General features: G+C 38.7%; 3 protein-coding genes across 3 annotated transcripts; 1 reads left to right on the forward strand and 2 right to left on the reverse strand.

The window, feature by feature from the left end:
• Positions 1-611: 611 nt before the first annotated feature.
• On the forward strand, positions 612-7,056 carry LOC117964851 (tapasin-related protein-like). The gene is made up of 5 exons (XM_059009391.1): positions 612-1,428; positions 3,234-3,608; positions 4,188-4,538; positions 5,189-5,287; positions 5,928-7,056. Exons 1-5 carry the CDS (start codon positions 1,356-1,358, stop codon positions 5,948-5,950), a joined length of 921 nt encoding a protein of 306 aa, XP_058865374.1. The 5' UTR covers positions 612-1,355; the 3' UTR covers positions 5,951-7,056.
• A 31-nt stretch (positions 7,057-7,087) lies between these two features.
• Positions 7,088-8,609, reverse strand: LOC131707149 (free fatty acid receptor 2-like). Its single transcript, XM_059009390.1, has one exon. It carries the CDS (start codon positions 8,607-8,609, stop codon positions 7,641-7,643), a length of 969 nt encoding a protein of 322 aa, XP_058865373.1. The 3' UTR covers positions 7,088-7,640.
• Positions 8,610-20,827: 12,218 nt separating this feature from the next.
• LOC117433762 (free fatty acid receptor 2-like) lies at positions 20,828-23,389 on the reverse strand. The gene has a single exon (XM_034056165.3). It carries the CDS (start codon positions 22,909-22,911, stop codon positions 21,964-21,966), a length of 948 nt encoding a protein of 315 aa, XP_033912056.3. The 5' UTR covers positions 22,912-23,389; the 3' UTR covers positions 20,828-21,963.
• Between the last annotated feature and the right edge of the window lie 514 nt (positions 23,390-23,903).

Raw genomic sequence — 23,903 nt, forward strand, 5'->3', positions numbered from 1 at the left:
TTACTTTTAATGACTGCAAACCACATACATTAGTAGGGGAGATGCAAAAAAAAATGGATTCTTCTGAAGAAGGCCTATTTTGGTCACTAGCTAAGAAACTCTTAAAATGTCAACAGTAGCTCCATTTTTAATGTTGAAAGTTAAGGAAATCCAGCTGGGAGTTCTTTATGTGAGATGTGAGGAGCTTAAAAAGTACAGGGGTTCCAAAAAAATATAGAGTTACATGTCCCCACGTGTTGCTACAACTGCTTAAATAAAGTACCTGTCATTTTTCTTTTCATTCTTAACATCCTGACAACTTTTTACACTTATACCTTTAAAGTCTGTTTCAAAGCTCTTTTCAAAATGGCCGCTCTAGTCCACTAGATAGTGTAAGGATTATTGCCCACATTATCAAACAGGTAACACAGCAATTCCAATCCAATAATCGCTCTTCCTGCAGTTCTTTAGAGGGAAGATCTCAAATCCCAGTGCACTAGGGCAGACATTTTGAAAAGAGCTTTGAAACAGACTTTAAAGTTATAAGTGTAAAAAGTCGTCAGGTGTTAACAATGAAAAGAAAAATTACAGGTACGTTATTTAAACAGTTATAGCAACACGTAGGGACCTGTAATGCTATATTTTTCTGAACCCCGCTACTTACTCTTTAATGGAAAGTAGGGCCTGGTGTAATTCAAGAGGGATTTACTAAGCAAAAAACCTGTCTATGACAGATCACAAACCCAGTAACAATCTGGAATTATGTACACTGAAATATATTGTTTATATTTCAGCGTGTTCAAATATATTGGCAATACATTTGAACACGCTGAAATTTGGTTTCAGGCCACTGCATGGCACACAAGGGGACTTGGGGTTTGATACTGCAAAGTTGCCTCAAACTAGGTTGTGGAGCTAGTTTTTAATCTTCCTGAAAAAGTGTCTTTGTGTTTCTTTAGCTTTAAAGACATCTCCTATATCCTGGAATATTTTAATAATAAAAAAAAAAAAAATCTAAAAAGAAGTGGTCTATGGTCTGAATAATGTTTTTTAATGAAAAACAGTGTTTCTTTAATAATACTGTTCCCTTCTATTGGCAAAATAATAAAAAAATTCTGACGCTGCAACCCTAAAGCAACCTTTACTTGCTTAGTTGACCTTGTTTAGTTGAGTTTTGCTTTATCAACAGTGTGCTCTGTATACGGGACAATTGCTATATATTTTTTTCAAGTGCGATACATCACATTTAAAAGAGGAAGCCCCCTCGCTCTCTCTCTCTCTCTCTCTCTCTCTCTCTCTCTCTCTCTCTCTCTCTCTCTCTCTCGCTCTCTCTCTCTCTCTCACTGGAAGGGGTGCGAGTTTCACTGCAATACAACATGGTACAAAGTCTGCTTTCAGAGGGCTTTCTTCCCTGTGGATTAATGATATGTCTGTTGGGATTACACACAGGTAAGTACACATCAAAAAATAACTCAATTTAATATGTCTATTTAAGAAGAATGGAAAAGGACCAGAAATTTTAATCTGGAATTCTTATGATAGCGTTTATGCAAAAAAAAAAAAAAAAAAAAAAAAAAAAAAGGCTTAGACGACTGTATGTTAATAAAGTATTAATACTGGGTGTCTCTAATTACTGTGCATTTAGATAGTAATTAAATAACAAATACATGTGTACTTATACATACTTACAATGTTATTATGCATAGTTATAACTTAAGCAAGGCATTTTACTATGTAACGACTATGTAAATACACAGTAATTAGAGACACTTAATGTAAAGTGTTGCCGGTTATGTATACTGATATATTTACCAATAAAACATACGTTTGTGAGGTAACAAATATGAAAAATGTAATTTAAAATAAAAAAATATTTAAAACTTACTTGAAGAATGTATTTAAAAAATAGGTGTTTTTATTAATACAATAAAGTTTGAAATTCATTATCCTTTCATTGACAGTGAAAGTGCATTTTATTCATTTGACAAACCGTAGAACTAGTTGACCTTGACTATGACTTTTAACTGCTAACTAAAAACACGGGACAGGCGGTCAATGAGGTAAATTTCATCATAAATTATAAGAATATTGAGATATTGTATGTGGTTGATTTGTTCATCCAGGGCAAGAGAAACAATGTGTTTATACATTCCCAAACAAAACCCAGCTGAAATTGTTTACTTTTAAAACTCTTTTACTGGTGCTTTCTCTGTTATGTCCTTTAAATACTATTTGTGATTTAAAGTGAAGAAACGCACGTATGGGTGTAAAAGATTTAAAAAGTGAATTAGGTGAAATTCTGCAACTGCCCGTTCCAATCTCCTATCATTTTTAAATGGGCAGGATATGTAATCAGTGGCAGGGAAAAGTCCTGTTAAAGAAGGATTATTTAAGTACGGGTGATGGCATTATTGTATAGTTTAAATGTGGTCTGGCAGAGGCGATGTTAACATCTCGTGAGAATGCGTGGTTGGCAGCTAATTAATACAGTGGCTGGCGATCACTCGGATTTAAAACTTGTGCAGAATGTGACCATCTCCAGATGGATTCATTTATTAATAATATGGTCACATGTATAAAACCCAGCAGCTTTGGCTGAATGGGGTGGGTGTCAGGAAGGAGGAATGAGAGAGCAAGAGAGAGAGAGAGAGAGAGAGAGAGAGAGAGAGAGAGAGAGAGAGAGAGAGAGAGAGAGAGAGAACACAAAAGTAAAAGAAAGATAACAGATGGAAAGATCAGCCCGGTATTTGTTTGATGGGTTTTTTTGTGTGCGTTCCAGACTGTTTTTGTTGAAACATTTATGTTGCCTCTGTGAGCTGTGTTTTTTGTGTTTTTGTCAATCCTTTTTGTTTGCGTAATACCTGTCTCTGTCAATTTCCTGGTCTGGGGACAAAGCCTTCCTGCCACAATGACCCATATATTTTTTGTTAAACCCTTTTATGCATTTTTTTTATAAGGTCCCCATGCCTAAAAGGTTCAAATAAAAAATACTTGTTGACTGCAGCATGCGTTTCTTTTAAAACGTCACCTCTGAGATCTTCAGTATATACAGAATGGAAATGCACGACAGGTAAGATTCATGGAATTATTCCATAGCCCTTTAACTAATGATTAAAACCTTTGTGAACAGATTTTTGACAGGTAAATAAATGCAGAATACCTGGGGATGGGGCATTTTCATTTTACCCGACGCAAACCCCCTACCATACTAAAGAGCTAGAAAAACTATTCTTAAGAGACTTTTCTTTCCATAGGCCCGTCGGTCGGAGGGGTAGTGTCAGTTTATCAGCCTCGGGAAGTGGTGACATCACTAAGTGGAGATACAGTGACTCTTTCCTGTAACTTCTCTGTGCCGGGTGCAGTGGCAGACCCCTCGGTGAAGTGTGCAGTGCAATGGTCCAGGGCTGGGGTCAGGAGAGGCCCAGGCCTTCTGGACTCAGACCAGGCCATCCTCAATCTCAGACCCCCTCGTCTCTCTCTCGCTTTCCCTGAGCCTTCACTTGCTTACGGGGACGCCTCATTGGTCATAACTAACGTTGGCCTGGAGGATGCTGGGATATACTACTGCAGTGTGACTGTGTTTCAGAGAGGAACTGCTACAGCGAATGGCACATCACTGTTGGTCTATGGTAATGCCTGACTGTATTTTCTCATCTGCTTATTGGTTGGCAGTGTATGCATCAAGGTTATTTATTTACATAAATGTGATCCAATCATGTTTTAAATTGTTTTATTGAACCAGTTCAACCATCCAGGACCTCAAAATGAATGATTTAATTTCACCTTTCCATCTGCTTGAGGCTTGAAGTATTGCCTGTCTCTGTAGACTATTTTCAGTATGTTCTTGTAACTTAGACTACCAGAGGAGAATCTGCTGAGTTGCCTAAATTGTGACTAGAGTGTATATATATATTATATATATATATATATATATATATATATATATATATATATATATATATATATATATATAATATATTTGACAGTTTCTGTCACAATTGCTCCAAAATTGGTGAGTGAATTGCTATCCAACGTTATTGAGATGACCCTTTAAATAATTTGATTTTGGAAATAATCCGATCAAGGGACTGGTGGTCATATTTGAATTTTTTTTTATATGGCATAATTCTGACCCTACATTCAAATATATTGGTCTTAGATATAATTGAGCTGCAGATGACTTGCCTTACTGTATATTGGTTTTGCAGCCCCTCCCTCAACCCCGAAAGTTTTCCTCAAGATTTCTCCTGCACCCACTCAGGAGAGCTGGAGTCTGGTGTGCAGTACGAGAGGTTTCCATCCTGCTGAGATCAACGTGTCCTGGATCAGGGAGTCTAGCCCTCAGAGCCCGGTCTACAATCAACCCTCTGAGAGGATGGATCAAACCACAGTGAGCAACCTGGTCTCCGAGTCTTTGGTCCTGTACGAGGAGAGCAGTCAGGGCTGGCATCTCCTCAGTCACCTCCCAGTTGATCCCAGAACCAGCTCTGGAGATGTCTACACCTGCACTGTGCAGCATGTCTCTCTGAGACAGCCACTGACTGCAAGCTTCCACTGGGGTGAGGAGGTCTGCTTTTCATCTACAGCAGAACAAATGACAATGTCTGTAACGAGTAGATGGTTTGTCCCTTGCTGGCACATCACATGTCCCATCTAATTGAATCAAATTCCAGAAAGCAGAATCAAACTTATTGGAATGCTCCTCGTGTTTAAAATTCCATGCATTTATAACTGCGTGAAACAAGAAAGTACATCCAACCTTCTGCTCTGAAATGAGTTGTGCCCTTCCTCTCTCTCTCATCCTACTCTCTGAGCTAAGTGAGGCAGCGATGGAATTAACATTAAGTGTTCTTATACTTCACATCATTAGGTATTGTGATTAGCCTCACTGACCTTCTCTGTACTATCTCAATAGTGTATTGTGAGGTGACCTGAACTGGATAATGTATTTAGGTTATGCTGTATAGCCTAACATTCTGTTTTGTTTAAGCTCTCCGCACTGGCAAAACACTGCTAAAATGGAGTCTACTATAAACCCAAAGGCCTTCCTGTATTTCGTTTTGCTGAAATTTTGGTTTCTTGGTTTTGAGAAATCTTGCAATCTTAAAATAAAGTGAATGGAGCCAGTATGAACCTCTATCGAACTTTTATACGGCGAGTGTCATAGACCTATAGTAAAAAAAAATATCCATACCTATCTTTCTTTCAGATGAGTTTGAGAAAATATTTCCTCTGCAGCTGATCGGATGCTTAAACGTGGTCAAAATCATTCTTTTGTGTGGACTGGCCTTGCTGTTCACTGTGGCAGGTAAAGACCTCTTTAAGTTCAAACACCAATCTATGGGTGGGTCTAATCAAAAATATAGTTGTTGCTTTGGTTTAAATTTAGCTTTTGCTTAACTAGCAGTGCATAACATACTGGTAACACTTTGCATGGTGTCTCTAATTACTGTGTATTTACATGGTAGTTACTTGGTAAATGCATGAATAGTTATTGTACATAGTTACAATGTACTTAATGTGTAAATCTTTTTGCATGATATAAACCTAACCCTAACCCAGCTAACCCTAACACTAAACCTAACCCTGACCCTTTTCTGATACAATTGTATACTTACATATATCATGCAACACATTAAACACATTGTAACTATGCATAATAACATTGTAATTATGTGTAAGCACACATGTATTTACTATGTAACAACTATGCAAATGCACAGTAATTACAGAGACTTAATGTAAAGTGTTACCACATATTGTTTTGTGAAAGAAATAGAAACTAGACACTGAATATATATTTTGGACTTAGTCTACTTTGTGGATTTTGTTACCATATTTACAGGATTACTGTTATGATGATGCAGAAGTGAGATTGAAAACCAGGACACCCAGGCCTGAATAATTTGTTTTCTTGTTTGTTTGTTTTTTGTTTTTTTTATCTTGAGGTGTCCACCAGTGCAGACCATAGCAAGAGGGAAGGACAGAGGTGATGGAGACATGAAACCAAGGGCCAGCTTCTCTGCAAGCAAAATGTATGCTTTTTTTTAATAGACCAGAAGTGTAATGGGATACATGCCTATTCCTGTCAGCTTCTTGAGTTCAGGGATAAATATAAGCAGTTACTTACCCAGAGTTCCACACATTGACGCTAGGGGTGAGAAACACGTATGAGCTTGTCTGGACCCAAGCAGGGTACAGGCCCAAACATAAACAAACGGGTAACACTTTACAGGAAGTGTCTCTAATCACTGTGTATTTACATAGTAGATACTTAGTAAATACACGTGCACTTACACATAATTACAATGTTGTTATGCATAGTTTCAGTGTACTTAATGTGGAACTTTTTTGCAATGATATAACCCTAACCCTAACCCTAGCTCTAAACCTTACCCTAACCCCACAAATCCTAACTCTAAACCTAACCCTTTTCTGATACAAATGTGTACGTATATTGTGCAATATTTACACATTAAGTACTATGCATAAAAACACTGCAATTATGTGAAAGTACACATGCATGTACTAAGTAAATACTATGGGTAATTTTATGAAGTCATGAAAAGTATGTCATGGACAATGCTTGTGACTTTTGAATTCAATAGGAATTTCATTTGAAATCAGTAGGAAATCGTGTGTTAGTTGCATTGGAGTTACAGACACTTATTTTAAAGTGTTACCATACCATGTAAATATGCAGCAGTTAGAGGCACTTGATGTAAAGTGATACAGGATGAACCCTGTCTTCTGTTTGTGCAGAGGTATTATAAGTTCTGCTTAGTGAAGTGTATGAGCTACAGTACTTTTCTTAAGGTTCTCTAATTTTATATTACAGTTTAATTGCAGTAGGGGGCAGTGTGCTGCTTTATAATGTTCCTGTGGTTATGAATGTTCATAAAGTGCTCTTGGATATTTGTGTGTGTGTTCATTTATTGACTTTTAATTCTGAATAAGCTCCATGAAACCTAATGTCTCATTTGCAAGGGATCCTTAGAGGTTACAGACACTCATAAATAATAATGCATCTTGAATACTGACATGGACAAACACTTTTAATACAAAATACAATTCTCTAAAAACAAATACAATGACCCAGACTTTTTTTTTTTAAATGCTTTTGCCCAACATTACTCTTCTGGAGTGATACAGGTGGGTCTTGCAGTGCTACAGTAACATACAATTAAAAACTTTTTAAGCTGGTCGGCAAACATTTTAACAAGTCTCTTTTTAAATGTCGCTTGGACCTGAGTTCAGCAAATTTGCCAATAGCTGCCGACAGTAACTGCAATTCCTGTTGCAGTGAGGCTTCTGCAGTGGCATGGCAGGGCAAATCTCTGCCTGTAAAAAAATGTGTTGGCGGATGGCAAGGATAAGGATAATTTCCATCCCTGCCAGATCAATGTGGATGTGTGGCTGTGTTTGCACAGGAGAGCATGGTTGTGTTTCATAATGTTATGTTTTTCATGTAGTTTCATTCAGTTTTGTTCCATTAGCAGTCTTAATATCATGCGAGGATGGAACCTGCTTCCATATTTTCTAATTAAAAAAACCCTCTTCCGTGAACCAAAAAGGTCTAAGGTGTTCTTTCCATGTTAACGCGAACACTGGTTTACTTTTTGTTTCAATGCATTTATCAGTTCTTACACTTAAAACCCTATTCATAGCTTGGTGCACTGAACTTCCTTGGAGCTCTCCTTTTTCCTGGACCTAAAGGTGGTGAATAAGTAATGGAAGGGGCTCCCTGTGCATTGCTTAATCCCTAGGCTCCTCAGACACCTCCAACAGGACTGCTGGACTGCTGTGGATGAGAAATAGAAAATGATAGGGTCTAGGCAGGCATTGAATGTGCTGAAAAGCAAGGCCTCTTCCCTCCAGCCTGGGTTTCTCCCCTGGATGTACCCGACGATATGGGAGATGTTATAGGGTGTGTAGCAGATCAGGAAGACAGCGAGGGTGGCTAGGACTAAGCCCACAGCCCTGTGCTTTTTCTCCTTGTGCAAGTGAGCAGAAGACATGACAATCCAGGTGAAGCTGCAGTAACAGAAGGAAGTGATAAGCGAGGGTACGCAGAACAGTACGATGCCAAGCTCCAAGCGGACAGGTAAGAGGACGGACAACTGCTGCTCGGTGAAATTGTCATAACAAACAGTGCTGTTGGTGGCCGCCTCGCTCCAGTCTCGACTGAACTCTGTGATGTAGACGATGCTGCAATGGGAGAATGCGCAAACCCACAGGAAGAGACTGACCACCAAAGCGTACGCTGGCTTGCGATGCATTTTGTAGCAGAACGGAAAGGCAACCCCCAGGTATCGATCCACACTTACCGCAGTTAGGAAGAGGATGCTGGTGTAGATGGTGCTGTAGTGGAAAAGACCACTCAGAGGACACAGGTAGGCAGGGAGGCTCCAAATGTTGCCGGCGGCCACCTGGATGGTCTTGAAAGGCAGGAAGGTGAGGAAGAAAAGGTCGGAAAGGGTGAGGTTGAAGAGGAAGATGGTGTCGGGGGTGGGTTTGCGGCGCAGTTTCTGGTAGAAGGCATGGAGAGCCAGCAGGTTGAAAGGCCAGCCGGTCAGTAAGGTGACAATGTAGACAGTCAGGTAAAGAGCATTCCCCTCGCCTGTAAGCATCTTGATAAGAGCAACATTCCTACACCTGTGGATGACAAGAAAAGATGGATTACAAATCGTTTTGTGGTAGTTTCTCTTTTGATTTCCCTTTTCTAACTTGATTAGGGACAGCTAAAGGGGGGCAGAGTTTTGCAGGGTACAATTTGGAATATGGAAGCTGAGAGTCAGGTGAAGTAGTATATATAACAATTTGTGTGACTGAGTGTTTATCCCTAGCGAGGCCACAGTGAGATAATTATTTTGTTTATAATCTGGAAGTGTATTTTGATGCTTCCCTTTTTTCAGGGTGCCCTCCCCTTGTGATAGAGATGGGAGCTACCGGTAGTCTCCCTCTGGTGGTGGAGGTGGGAACCAGCACCCTCTGTCTGGGTGCTGGTTCCTCCTCCTGGTGGTTCTGGGAGGGGCAGATATCCAGGAATACTCCCCACAGCCGGGGCATAATTCAGCCGCGAGGCGCATCAAAAATGCCTCCCAGCCATCATCCCAGACCTCCGCTTCTCCCCCCTTTCCTCTCTCCATTCTTCTCCCCTTGCTCCTTCTCCCCATTCTCTCTTTTTCAAAACTCCACTGAATACAAAAAAACAAAGAAAAATCCCACACTACTGCTCCTGAACTGAGGCGCTGTATCCCACAATAACACCATATGTCACACTGAGGGCTGCAGTGGTGACGTCAGTCCAGGAAATGAAAACCAAATACAAAACATACTACGGCGCTCAGCCTTTTATTAATCAAACAAACAAACCAAAAAAAAAACTGCTTAAACAAAACACAACACTGACACCAAATCAAAAGGGCACAATGGCCACAAACAAAATAAACACTACCGGTAACAAATTAAATCTTTACAAGACCTTTGTTCGCTAATGGGTAGCATTCTCTCTTGGTTCGCTCTTTCTCCTCTAAACTCTGAGCCTGGAGTGAGTCTTTTATACTGTGGCTGGAGCCTTAATTACCCATTAGACAATGACCTTATTAAGGCTCCAGCCACGTTCCCACAATTAAAAACTTCCCACAATCCACGCCGACTACACATTTTATGAGACCGGCTTTTCGTCGGTCTTACATAATAAATAATAGCAGATAGTTCCCGCCTGCCCACACACAAACAATAATAATAATAATAATAATAATAATAATAATAATAATAATGACAACAACAAATGAATACATACATAAATAATATCCGCAAGGATTGCCTTTGAAATGAACTGTTAGCTAAAGTTACTTCTCATATGCAGCATCACGGTTAATCCAATTTCACTTGTCTTAAGAAAACAGCAGGTGCCAGACGAGGGCCAGCATCCAGTCGACAGTTTATTTGGAGGGAAGCAGCACCAATAAAAACAGGCTGATACAGTTAACAGTGTAATAATAATATATAATATCTTTATATAACACCTTTCATAGTGGACCACCATCACAAAGTGCTTTACAGAGGTAGGCTGTGAACTGTGCATTATATGCAGAGTCACTTACAATAGGACATTGATTTAACATCTAATCTGCAGGATGGAGCACAAGGAGGTTAAGTGACTTGCATACTTGCCAACATTTGGAAACTGTTCAGTGGGACGGTTGTCTCCGGGGGGGGAGGTCGTCATACACAAAAAACGCTCATTATCATATAATAGACGTATCCCCCCCCCCAACTCAACACAACACAACCATCATGACAGTAAAAACAGACATAATGAAGCTTTCTTACCTTTATTTAATTTAGTGATCAGCAGATGGGTCAGCCGTACGAAGAGCACAGCGTGTGGTTTTCACTAACTCTACTATGCAGAATAAATGATTTTTTTTCTATGAGTAAATATCAGGACTTTCTTCCTATGCATTGGGACGCGGGACATTTGGTAGGAAATTGGGACTGTCTTGACCATATAGGGACTGTTGGCAAGCATGGACTTGCTCATCATCACACAGTGAGTCAGTCACAGAGGTGGGATTTGAGCTGGACTTTAACAACAGGACCACACTGCCTCCCAGAAATAAACGATACATGCAAATCACAGACCTTAAAAGTCAAGGTGAAAGCATATGGGCTTTGTGATGTAAATTCTATACACACAATTCTGAATATCGCATTTCATTCCACAGTTTACATTGTCTTTAATGACTGTGTATTTACAAAGCACTTGCGTGTGTGCCGTGCCTTTTTGTGTGCACTCAGAATTGCAGATGGTTGGAAATTCCTCGGCTAAGCGAAGAGGTGTTGGAAATTCTTATTTGGAAACTATGTTTTAATAATAACCTCATTATTTGTACCACTGCGTTCAGACTGTGTATTGCTATTCACTGCTTATACAGGTGATGAGATGGGGATAAGATACTAACTATGAGTGTATAGGTCAGAAATGTTTACATCAATGTTGTCAGTGGAGAGACAAATGGATGTGATTCATTTCCTGGCTTTACATTAAAGGGGCCACAGTAGCTTTATAGAGTAGTTTATATAGTTGTGTCATTATTTTGCTTCACAATCAGGGAGATAAATCCATACTGCAAATGTTTGTCTGAAGCAGAATAAACAACATACCTCTGATCTGTATTTATTGATTCTTTCACAAATCCAACTGGAAGCTGTGTATCTGGGACAGAGAACACAGCGAGTGATTGGCGGATTTGTCAGCAAACTGTGGCTCAGTTACAAAAGTGTGGATTCCTTAGTAGAAGCAAAATGCCTGTCCCATAGTAAAGTATAGCAAAGTGCAATAAAGCATTGTGAAAGAATGGTAAAGCCTGTGCAAGCATTGTAAAGCCACGAGGGGTATCGTTTAATGGCAAACGATGGTAAAAGACTAATAAAAGCATGGGAAAACTGCCAAAATACTGTGCAAATATTTGCTAAAATCATACACAATGAGCTGGGCAGAGTTAAAAACTGTTTCTTGGTTTTAGTAATGTAGCAATTACAACTCTTTAAAAACAGAGCGATTAACACTAGCCCTTATTTCAACGGGGAAATTATTACAGGTTGATGGTGCAAAATAAGCAGACTGTCCAATGGGCTTCCTAATAGATGGAATGGCTAGTGATTGAATGGAATGAATAATGATTAAATTGTAAGAGGTTGGTCAGATAGGCTGGCATTTGATTTTGTACAGACTTTTGGTGCCAATGAAAGTTTCTAAGTAAATTTCAATTTGTTATACATAACACAATGATGTGTCATGGTCATGGAATTACCATCAGTGTGTATTGGTTGTGCATGTCATGGTGTAACTGCATGAGGGTATCATACTATCAATGGCAGACTCATCTCAGTTTCATAAATACTTTATTCCTTAAAACAGACTTGTGAATGAAAGCTTTGTGAACAGGGTTACTGCCATTGAAGAAATTGAGACAGTATCTCCAGCTATGGCCAAAAGTGTTGCATCACCTTGAATGGTTAGATTGAGACATTTAATTAAAAAAAAAACTATATGAACATAATTTAGGTCTTTTATTTAACATTATGTAATCAAAGAAACTATGTTTTGCAGTTTTTCATTAAGTATCTGGAAAACTACATAGCTGTATGTAATCCAATATGCTAACATTATTCAGCAGGTTTCTTTGACTTTATGAAGCAAAATTAGTTCATTCCATTGGGTGATGCAAAACTCTGGGCCATAGCTGTATATAAAAATAAATTACTGTTATGAATTTGATAACTGTCCTTACCTTTAAAAACCTTGAATCTTGAGTGTAGTATGAAGATCTGCAGATACCAAAAAGCAAAATGTGTTTTAGTCCTCCCTTGTGTATTTGGTTTTGTGATGCACAAGCTTTATTGCTGGTTTATCCTTCAGTCCAAGAACTGTGCATGTCACTGCTCTCAGCTCCTGGCTTTTAACTCCTATAGCTCCCAGGTGCAACACTGGTGTGGTTTATGATGGGAAAGACTGCTGTCTCTTTTCACCCTGTGCTATATTTGTCAAGGCAACATGTGACCTGATGACTGTTTTTTTTTTGTTACTGTTTTATCATTTATTGTGAGGTGGGGACTGTCGGAGATGTAACAATTAACACATTTTAATTTTAGCTTTTCCCACTAGACCAGGGATATCATAGACAAGTTTTGTACCTTCCCCCTACCCATACTAAATTACAATACATTACTGCTGTGTTGATGGTGGAGGCTTCTTTATTTACACCTTTAGATTATTATTATTATTATTATTATTATTATTATTATTATTATTATTTATTTATTTATTTCTTAGCAGACGCCCTTATCCAGAGCGACTTACAGTCGTGAACAAAAATACATTTCAAGTACAAGTATATCACAAAATACGATTCAATAACAGAGCAGATAACAGTGTCAGTGATAGTTACATCAGGATATAATTAAATACAAAATACTACAGATTAAATAACACTTGGTACAGATTACAGTACTCTAAAGTACAGGATTAAATGCAGTAAAATAGGGGGCAGATAAGAGCAAGTAAAGCGCATTTAAGGAAGAGTGATAAGTGTCCAGAGAGAAAAAAGAGGAGTTCTACAGGTGCTGTCTGAAGAGGTGAGTCTTGAAGAGGTGAGTCCTGAGGAGGCGCCGGAAGGTGGTCAGGGACTGGGCAGTCCTGACATCTGTAGGAAGGTCATTCCACCTTTTTTATAAACCCAGTACTCCATGACCATTTGTGAATTTTCTTTTTATACCATACAGTAGTGTGCAAATGTATTAGAACACACCATTGCTCCTGTAGTTTTGATTGGCTGGGCATGCAAAATCAAACCACTGCCATGAATGTGTTTCCCACATTTATGGTAGTGCCACTGTCGTTATAAAGTATTCAATCCAGGCCCTGATTGAACTTATACTGTGCAACTCAGAGATGCAAAATATTGCGCAAAAAATATTTTAAAATGAAAAAAAAGAAATCAAGTTTAATATTCACTTCTAGCTGCATTCAGTATTGTGTATTGCATCAATCTAAGACACTTCAAGTGCATGGGAGGTGGAAAGGAGCAGGTGTACCCAATAAATGTTTCATTCAGCAAACAGACAAGGTTAATTTCCTACATGGCAACAGTTATTAAAGTCCTGTGGGTTGTTTTATTGCAGACATGATTAAGGTTTGAAACTGGATTCATAACAGATTCATAAATGATTTACAGAAGTTTACATTTCTTATAATAACCTTGTATATTGCAGTCATACAATCACATTGCAGTGCAGTAATCCGTCGCATATCCGATTGCAGTGGGACCAGAGTAATGGTGGATATGTAAAAAAAAAGTCGGACGGATGAATCCTGTTTTAAATACCATTATACACAGCTGTGACAATTACTATATTCACACAATTATTGTTTTAAGAGATTCAGCTTTTATTCGGGAGCTCTTCCAAATCCCTTGTCTAGAAAGGGTATTAATGCTTGTGACAGGGTAGCCGTCTGCCGTGTGGGTGTGTGCATTCGCTGCTGAGTGACGGGCAGGAGATCGAGACGGAGGCTGAAGGCAAACAGGATTTATTTAGATATCAACACACTGAACAGCTCACGTGACACTACCAGCAATGGCAGCGCAAGGAGCACATACAACACAGTGTACGAAAACATTGGTAGGGTCTACACTGTCTGAACTAATCTTCTCTGTTCAATAATAAACTAACGTTGCTGAAGAGGTTGATCATGGCAGATGACTGTACCTAGATTCATGGCAGTGCAGAAAAAGGTGTAGAAAAATTAAATCTGTGACATCATAGACTCCATTAGCATTTATCATGGACCACCCTTTCTCAGTAAACATTAAGCTGAGGGAACACCAAGCCACTTTGTGGCTTGGAACTTGGTTTCAGGAGACCAGGTTTCAGGCCACTTCAAAGCTATGTTTACACACCGTTCTCTCCCTGCTGGGGGGGGGGGGGGGAACTGATTTTAAAAGCACAGAATCTAGTCTTTGTTTTTAAATGTTCCCAGTGTTTTAGATCTTACTGCTTGATGTAAAATGCTACCAATCTTTCCTAGAGTCTGCTATTACATCAAGCCTCAATTGTGGATGGATTGGTCTTGCTCTCCCATTTCTGCCTCTCCTACTGCACTTTCAGCCCTTTGTTAAAATCTGTCAGACCTGATCAACAGTCTTTTTGTCCCTGTCACAAAGATGGCTGGAAAGACGTATGGGATGACGTTATGGACCAGGAAGAAGTGCAAAACAAAACAAACAGAAGGTATGGGGCTGAGACTGAGAGCACTGACGCTCCGTGTTTTATTAAATAAACAAAAGTAAATATTTAAACGAAAAACTTTAAACAAAACACAAAGAAAGTGCACATTAGCCAAACAAAACAGATTTAAATAACAAGTAATTTTTAATTGTATCTCCGGTAGCATTCACGCTCCTTCTTTTTATCTCCGTCTTTTTCTCCTAAGCTCTTCCACCAATGAGCCCGGAGTGGATCTTTTTTATATATATATACTGTGGCTGGATCCTTAATCACGTTATTAATCAATTACCTTATTAAGGCTCCAGCCTCATTCCCACGAGCCACTCAGGATGGGGATTCAGCCCCATCCACTCCAACTACACTTCACGAGACCGGCTTTTTCGCGTGTCTCAGACAATAACAAATAATGATGGACGGCTCGTCCGCCTGCATATAAAAACAATATATGTATATAATAATAATAATAATAATAATAATAATAATAATAATAATAATAATAATAATAATAATATTGCACAAGGGGAGTACACCCCGTCACAGTCCCTCGTAAATTGCAAGTCATCCCTTTCTTACCAGTTATTACATTTCCCCTGCATGCCGTAATCTGAATCCCTGTGACATGTTCTCAGTTTACACTAGCATTAAATTAATAATTAAACCATGACTAGCAGTACAGCATTCCTGGAAACCTATTAAGCAAATCCACTATGGAAATGAGCAAGAGCTGTTGCTCCATTCTGAAAATGTACATTTGCATGGATTACAGTAAGTCACAGGGGAAACCAACTGCTTCCCTCTTTATTTCAGTGTCATTTCGCACGTCCCTTCCACAGGCAATTCTACGAAAGCATTACCAGGCAGAAAGATTGACGAATTAGTGGCAGCTGTTGGGCATTTTAAAATCTAACATGAAATACTGTCCTGCTGTTATTGCTTCCAGTAGACTTTTTGCGATATCACACATGCAATTAACTTAAAATAGTACGAGAAAAAGGAACACATAGCATGAGGCTTTTTAGTTGTTTAAGAGGCCTAATTAGAGTACAATAATATTTTCATGCATGAGTGCCTAATGTTTCTATATCACTGATCACTAGGTGGCCCATTCCTTCCCTCGTCACTCTTTGTGAAGTAGCGTCTCCTTCCCTCTAAGTCTATCTCCATTTAATATCCAGCTGTGTCCTTCGCTCCTGGTTTCTGTGCTGCCCTTAAAGTACACGCCTTTATTATGTGCACTCCTTTTACGATTTTAAAGACTCTAACCCGATTCAGATCTTTCAGCCTCTTTGTAGCTCATTTCTTACGTATTATATATTATATATCATATATATTTGACTAGAAAGCAGAAATAATAAAAAAAACACTAACTACTGACCTTTAATTTCACCCCTGACCTACTGAGAAGTGTTTTGGGGGGGTTTTTGGATAAAAATATGCTTATTTCCTGTTTTCATCATCATTTTCTTAACACGTCCTATATCAGCGAGTACCTCGGGTTGAACTGGTGTTCTTTTATTGTTATCTGCGTTCCTGTATTAATCATCAGACATTTTAAATACATTTTTTCGATTTGTATCAAAGAGTAGGTTATGTGGTGCAGCTAATGAATTGTCCTCTCATATCCACTTGGGTTGCAAACCTGCTAATTCAGTCACAAGTAAAATGCGTTTCGTCAGCAATCTCAATACAGCCCTCAGTATCTGCTTAAGAAAGGCCCAGTATTGAATGGAGGCAGTGGGTTTTCAGGTCAGAGTCTGGAGAACAGAAGGCTCTGTCATGTTTTGTGTTTAGTTTATAGGGTGTTGTGGCAATGTGCCCCGCCCCTGTGTGCATATTATGTGTTGTGTGTTGCGTGCGTGTGTAAATGTTGGTGTATAGTCATTGGTACACGGGATATAAACGGGTCTGTGTTTCACGTGTATTTAAAAAGTGTAGATTTGTATTTAGGCACGAGGAGAGCACAAATCACTTCACGTGCTGGTTAAATGTAATATGCGAGCACGGGGTTGCACAGAATTAATTCACGTGCTGGGATTCAAATGAATAATTAATTAGTAATTGAATCCCAGCACAACAGTATATATAGATGCACGTTTCTTTCACTCAGGGTTGGGTGTTCGAGAGTGGAGAACGGGTGAGGAGAAGGAGGGAAGTTTAAGTAGGAAAGGAAATTAAGCTAAAATAACCATTTATTTTACTCCCCGTGTTTGTTTGTGTAGTCTGTTTTGTTTGTCTTTATTTTGGCGTGAAGTGCCGTGTCCTGTTTTGTGCTTGTGTTTTTGTGTTTAAAACATTTTATTTTCTGTTCTGTTTATTAAATGCTGAGCGCGATCACGCCGGCCGTCTTTGTGACAGGTGTACACTGGAAATGCTCCAAGTTACCTTAAATCTCCGTTAGCCAACGTGGCTGGGACAGGATATAACACCACAGCCGCAGCAGGAAGGAGAGCCCGAGGCAGAAAGAGGCGGATTATTTACTCAAGACTGGAACCAAACAAACACGGGAACAAAATAAAGGTTGAAAGAAAAGAAATAATTTCAACACTTTAATATTCAGGGTGGGCAGTCGTCTTCAATTAATCAATCAAGACCCAGCCACACTCCACATGTGGATCTGGCAGGGATGGAATTATCTCCCAATTATCTATCTATCTATAGCGAGAGAGAGAGTACAACGGTATATACAGTTCCATGAGGCTTTGTTGTTATGGAAACTAGACAAATCAATAAATAAACACCTACATATATCCATAAATAAATTAATACACAGACAGGTAAATAAATAAACACTTAACTAAACAAAATAGTTACTTAGCAATGACTAAAAATGCTAGTCATTGCTAAGCAACTAAAACCAGGCTGAGGTGGTTACAATGCCAGACAGCCGAAGTAGAAACCACAAACCATCTAGAGGGTTAGGGTGGCTTCTTGGAAATAAACTTGCAATGTGTCTTATCTCGTTAAGTGTGAAAGCAAGGGTAGCTGGCAGACATCTGTGGACTTCAATATGAGCTGAATCTGATCCTGTTTACTTGGTTATTAGTTTGTTTGATTAAGTTTGAAGACCACTGCATATCTGCATGTGTTATAAACAGTGTTTGCATGTTGTGTTGGACTTTGACAGGGATATAACACAGCAGAATAGCTTGTATGTTGTAAAATATATTACAGTATAATAGAGAATATGTTGAGAGGGAATATGTTAAAAAGCGTCTGTTGTTTTAGTGCTTTTAACTTTATCTCGTCTCACCAACAAGGGGCTGGACAGAATCTGTAACAGCAATATATCACACAACACTGCCCAGTACACTTATATGGTAGCTACTTAGTAAATACCTGTGTACGCACACATAATTGTTATTAGTCATTCAGTGAAAGCAAAGTCGTAGATAGCAAGCTGTTTTGAAGGGGGAGGAGTCCTTGCATCATACCACAGTTACAGGAAAATTTCCCAAGATAATTTCCTCTGCTTCCTCTGTGTTTTCTTCTTTCTTTTCATCTATTCATTCTCTACACTAATATTGACATATTTCAGGGGATTTTACCTTGCCCTCCCCTTCCATTGCTTTCCCACCTTATCACCCCCTAACCATCTGATAATCTCCTATAAGGAATTTAACTATCATAATTATTGTTATGATCATTACACTGGTTGCAGTTGCCAAACTATGTGTCACATTGACTTGGTCTTACAGCATTGGCGCTATTTCCGCTGAAGAAACCGCAGTCTACTGTATGTCGAGAAAGACATTTAGTAACAACTGACTTCTTGAGGCTCTGGGCTGATCCAGTGGAATACAGGTGCTTATTGAGGTGAACAAATTGGAAATGGATTTAATATCTATTACTGATATACCTGATGTTGTAGTTTTTTTTTATTTAAAAAAAATCAAACAAGACCCAAAGCATGCATAACTTCAAGAACGCTCACTCATGCAGTAATGTGCAATTTTATTAGAACACCCCATTGCTTCTGTTGTTTTGATTTGATGTGCATTTGAAATCAAACCACTGGAACTGAAAACCTTGGAAAATGGTCCAAAACAGGCCAGTTAGTGATTATTTAATTGAATTGATAACTTTAATAGATCACAAGTGCCATTCATTGAAAATAGTAAGAGAAAGGGTACACATAGCCACACATGGTAAAACGCATGAGACTTTTTAGAAGTTGTTTAAGATGCCTAATTAAAACCCAAAGTGTCCTAACATTTTCACACATGAGTGCCTATTGTTTCTAGATCACTGATTATTGACTGGAAAATTGAAATTTCTCACACCCTGCAGGCAGGTAGATAAAGGATATAAACAAATCTTGAGGTGTTCTAATAAATTTGTACAATATTGTATTATAGTATAAAAAACAAAAGATCCAATTTCAAGCTGTCACCTGCCTTCTGCATAAGTGTTACTACCTTGTGCCAACAGCGTTTTATTTTCATGGTAAGTGAGAACGCTTGATTGTTCTGTATGTGTATATCAACGAGAAAACATCAACACCTTTCGTCATGTTCTAAGAAGCTGAAAATCTTGGAAAATGGGTCAAAATGGGGACATTTTATAGGCTTGCAATTGCTTTAAATAGTAAGAGAAAAGGAACACATAGCCACAAATGATAACATGCATGAGACTTTTAGAAGTTGTTTAAGATGTCTAATTTGCACACTACTGTAGTAGAGAGATCAGAAGGCTGTGTCAGATGTACAGCAGATTGGAAGACATTATATTGGCTACGTGACAGGAAGACTGTGGTTATTAGGCAAGGTGAGTTATCTTAAGAAAACATGTTGCATGCAATTTTATTTAGAAAGCTGCATTTTGCTTCCAGTTTGATTGGTTTCCAGTTGTGTTTTCTTTGTGAATAAAAATGTGTGTGTTTGTTATTTTTGTATACTAAAGGAAGATAAAGGGGCATCAGAGTTCTCCAGAACTACAAGGTCAACCAATGCATTTGCATTACTGTACTACTGTACTGTGCTATCGTTTTTGTTATATGGTCAGGCCTTGGGTGGGCTGTGAGTGGTGATATCTCACATTATACAGCTATGGCCAAATGTTTAGCATCGCCTAGAATTTTAGGATTCAGACACGATAAAAATAAAAAAATAAACTACATGAACCTAATATAGATCTTTTATTTAACATCATGTAACAAAATGATATCACAAAAGGCTACCATAATAATAGTACAGTACTTCATATTAGATTTCGAAATGTCACGTTTTCAATTGTTCTCAGTATATAGAAAACTAGAAAGCGTATATCAATATGTTAACGTAATTATTCAGTAGGTTTCATTCGACTTTATGAAACAAAATTTAGTTCATTCTATAGGGTGATGCAAAATATTTGGCCATAGCCGTACAACAACTGATCATTGCAGTCTATAGTTTTCTGTGGAGGTCAGCCGTTCTGTTGTTACTGAGTAACAGACCTGTTCTAAAACAATGCTTACTGATGAAACGCTTCACAGGAACGCTCAAACCCCTCTCTGTCTCTTTCAGTGGACTGCAATGCTTATTTCAGACAAACAGAGGTAAATAAATAATGAACTTGAAAAAGATATAAAAGTGATAATGGAATGGCTGTTCCATTATTACCTTGTAAAACACCAAAGCACTGCCATTATCCCTGAAATGGCCGACACCCTGGAGTGCCACAATGAGATTGGGCAATGAGGTCATTTAAAATTAAAAACTAGTAACACAAATAGGTTTAAAGGGAACCGTGGGCAATGTGCTGAGCTATCACCACGGCTATGACATCACAAAGCCCATTGAAAGGAAAAGGAGGACTATTCTGGATATTGGGTGTGTTAAGTAACTGAGCGGCTCAGAGTGAGAATTTTCTGCTCTCTTGGATCAGTGATAAAATCTGCTCTGTTGCATTCTGAGCTGCTCAGGGTGAGTGGAGCTGAGCGTGCTGTTAAGTGCGTTCTTTCACTGAGCTGCTCTGAGCAGCTCACTTACTTGAATCCACCCACAGTATAATAAATTCAGTTGTATTGAATTAAACATGCTATAACTCGTTGGGAAAGCATTAATCAGTCATCTAGCAAAACTTATTTTTATTTACCAAAGCGTCTGTGTAGGCAAGCATTTCAAATCTACTACATAACACAATTAACCTCCCAGGTTACATTTAAAGTATTCTCAAACCACAATACAAGCAACAATTGTAATAACGATAGCTTTTTCTGTGTCATCATTAAATAATTGTACAGTTATGATACATATTTTCTGGTACTTTTTAAAAAGCAAGTATAAGGGTAGGTGGAATATTTACAAATTCTAGGGTAAAACAGATACAAAAAGTTAAACATTTTAAAAGCATCCAATCTTAAAAGCTTACAATGTTGTAGAATATATTGCAAAATACCACTGTAAATCCATTAGAACATCTCCAAAGCAAATATTACAGGTCATGTTTTTAGCCAAATTAAAGTTGAATCTCTTAGCTTTAAGCTAAGAAAGGCAATTAAGCTTTATAGATTTACCTTTAAGAAAGGCATTTCTGCCATATCCATTGTATAAGCATCCTTTTGGATCATAACAAGTCTTCTGTGCAGGAGAACAAAAAATAAGTATTTTCAGTATGACTACTCACCTGTTTCTTGTACAGATAGAAATATTGCAGTGTCTTAGCTTACTGTAAAATTCCGGTTTCTTTTTGTACAGTGTAGAACGTATGTCAAAAAGACAATTTAGGGCAATATTAGTTAAATACATAGCTTCTTTAATGTCGAATTTTCAGTGTTCAAATTGACATGAAAGTCTGCGTACATAGCTTATTTACAAGACCACAGAAAATGTGCACCAAAAATGACTTTAAGCACTAATCTGAGCAAGGTGGCTTTGGATGAAAAAGAAAGCTTGAGTGAGCAATTCAGTAGTTTTATCAAGTATCTTCCAACAAGTCATTTTGTATATCTTCTGCTGAGCAACTTGAGCTGCAAAGAAATCGGTGTGGAATACAGCAATAATTCCACTGAAGAAGCGTGTTCAGTAGGTGTATAGGAATGCATAATAAAATCTCATTGTTTCTAAATGCATCTACAGCCCTTTTCGTTTATTGACATAAATTTCAAGAGCTATAGACACAGAAAACTTGCTCCAAAAATCAGGCTTGCATCGTACAGCAAAAGTCAAGAACACATACTAAAATGGCAGGGTGGCCCATCACAGATTGTTAAAGCTGCTCTCCATCTGCTCGACCAACTGTGGCCACCGCCGGACAAAGTCTTTTACACAAACCAATGGCTTGTATCTTTCCTAGGACGCCTGATATGCAGTTTCTGATGTTTTTCTGAACTTCAGACGAGGAAAAGTAGAAGACGATGGGATCCAAGCAGGCGTTGAAGGTGCTGAGAAGCAGAGTCATCACACGCCACGTGGGGCTTTCCCATTTCACAAACCCCACCACGTGGGAGATGTTATAAGGGCAGAAGCAGAGAATGAAGACCAGCAGCGTCCCCAGAGCTAACCCGATGGCTCTCTGCTTCCTTTGCCGGCTGATGTTCGGCAGGGTGGTAAGGATCCGGATAAAATTGATGTAGCAGAAGGAGGTGATCAGCAAGGGAATGCAGAAGAGGACAAAGAACATTTCGAAGCGGACTGGCAGAAGTACATCAAGTTGCTTTTCTGTGAAACCATCATAGCAAAGGGAAACATTTTGAGTCCCATTCCCTGGTTCCTGGTACTGGACGATGTAGATGGTGGTGCAGTGAGCGGTCGATATGACCCAGAAGAAGACACTCACCCAGGCAGCGTACATGGGCTTGCGGTTCATCGTGTACTGGACAGGGTAGGCCACCCCAAAGTACCGCTCCATGCTGACCCCCATTAGAAAGAGGGTGCTGATGTAGATGGTGGAGTAGAATATAAAGCTGCTCAAAGGGCACAGGAAGTTGGGAAGCACCCAACTCTCTGAGAGGACATCGACCATCCGGAAAGGTAGGAAGAGAAGAAAGATGAGATCCGAAATGGTCAGGTTGAGAAGGAGGATGTCGATGGGAGCTGGTTTGCGGCGGACTTTCATGCAGAAGGTATAAAAGGCCAGGATGTTGGTGGGTAACCCCGTCACGAAGGTCACGATATAAACGGACAGGATAAGCTGATTGTGGAACGTCAGAGCCATTGTCGTTTGGTGTGTAAATGGCTACTGAAGAACTGCAGAGGAAGGGAAGAGAAAAGGCTTAGTTACATTATTATCTCTATATGTGGCTATGCTTCAACTGGTCGATATAATGTCAGAGGTTTTAACCATGTTTTATTCATAGTAATACTCATACAGTTTTTTCAATATGTAGCTTTTCTGTAGGTGCAAACATGCATTCTTACACATTTTGTAGGCAGTTTTTGTTGTAAAGATAACTTAATGGGATTTGTTACACTTATAAATATGCTTAAACATATGCAGTATTTAACTGCCGTAGTTCATATACCGTGTCTCTAGCAGTGCTGTACCAGTATAAGTAAATCTGAATTAGCATCTCCTTTTCATAGTTTATCTGCTCAAACAGTAAACAGCAAAATTACTGTTCAAATTTAAACTTTTTTTGAAGACAGTAAAAGCCCTGTAAAAACATTTGGAGATTCCCATAGCCCCATTGCTATAAGTGATGAATCGGTTAGGAACTAGAAACTGGGGATTATTTGACACACGATTCACCACAGTTGTTTCTCCCACTTAAAACATTCAAGTAGCTATTGCTGGATACCACTGGTAATATATAAAAAAGAGCAAATACTAGATCAAGAGGGTGTAGTTTTGTCAATTTAAAATGCATTTTGCTCCTTATTAAATATAGAACTTAATCAAATAAAAAATAAAACCTTTCTTAATACACTTTAGTGAGCTATGGATCTCTTGTATGGGATTTTAATAATACATCCTAGAAAAGTAAACGCAAGATTATGATTTTATACTTACCAAGGAAGTTTCTACAAGCAGATCTTCCTAAATAATCCATATACAGCAACCATTTATAGTAAGTTTAGCCAACCTCTTCTAACAGGACTGATAACAGCTATACTAGAGCTAGAAATATACTAGAAAGCAGCTGGATGCCTCTTTTGAGAAATATAAACATTCGGATAAAGGAAAAATAATACTTGCATACACTTCCA

This window comes from Acipenser ruthenus, chromosome 38 (assembly GCF_902713425.1).
Source record: "Acipenser ruthenus chromosome 38, fAciRut3.2 maternal haplotype, whole genome shotgun sequence".
NCBI lineage: Eukaryota > Metazoa > Chordata > Actinopteri > Acipenseriformes > Acipenseridae > Acipenser > Acipenser ruthenus.

What these genes read in the sequence shown, in the direction of transcription:
- LOC117433762 (XM_034056165.3), bottom strand. Translation starts at nt 22,911, where the DNA reads ATGGCTCTGACGTTCCACAATCAGCTTATCCTGTCCGTTTATATCGTG.
- LOC131707149 (XM_059009390.1), bottom strand. Translation starts at nt 8,609, where the DNA reads ATGCTTACAGGCGAGGGGAATGCTCTTTACCTGACTGTCTACATTGTC.
- LOC117964851 (XM_059009391.1), top strand. Translation starts at nt 1,356, where the DNA reads ATGGTACAAAGTCTGCTTTCAGAGGGCTTTCTTCCCTGTGGATTAATG. An exon ending in TCTGTTGGGATTACACACAG is followed by an intron (nt 1,429 to 3,233) that starts GTAAGTACACAT and finishes TTCTTTCCATAG; the next exon opens with GCCCGTCGGTCGGAGGGGTA. An exon ending in CTTGCTGTTCACTGTGGCAG is followed by an intron (nt 5,288 to 5,927) that starts GTAAAGACCTCT and finishes TTTTATCTTGAG; the next exon opens with GTGTCCACCAGTGCAGACCA.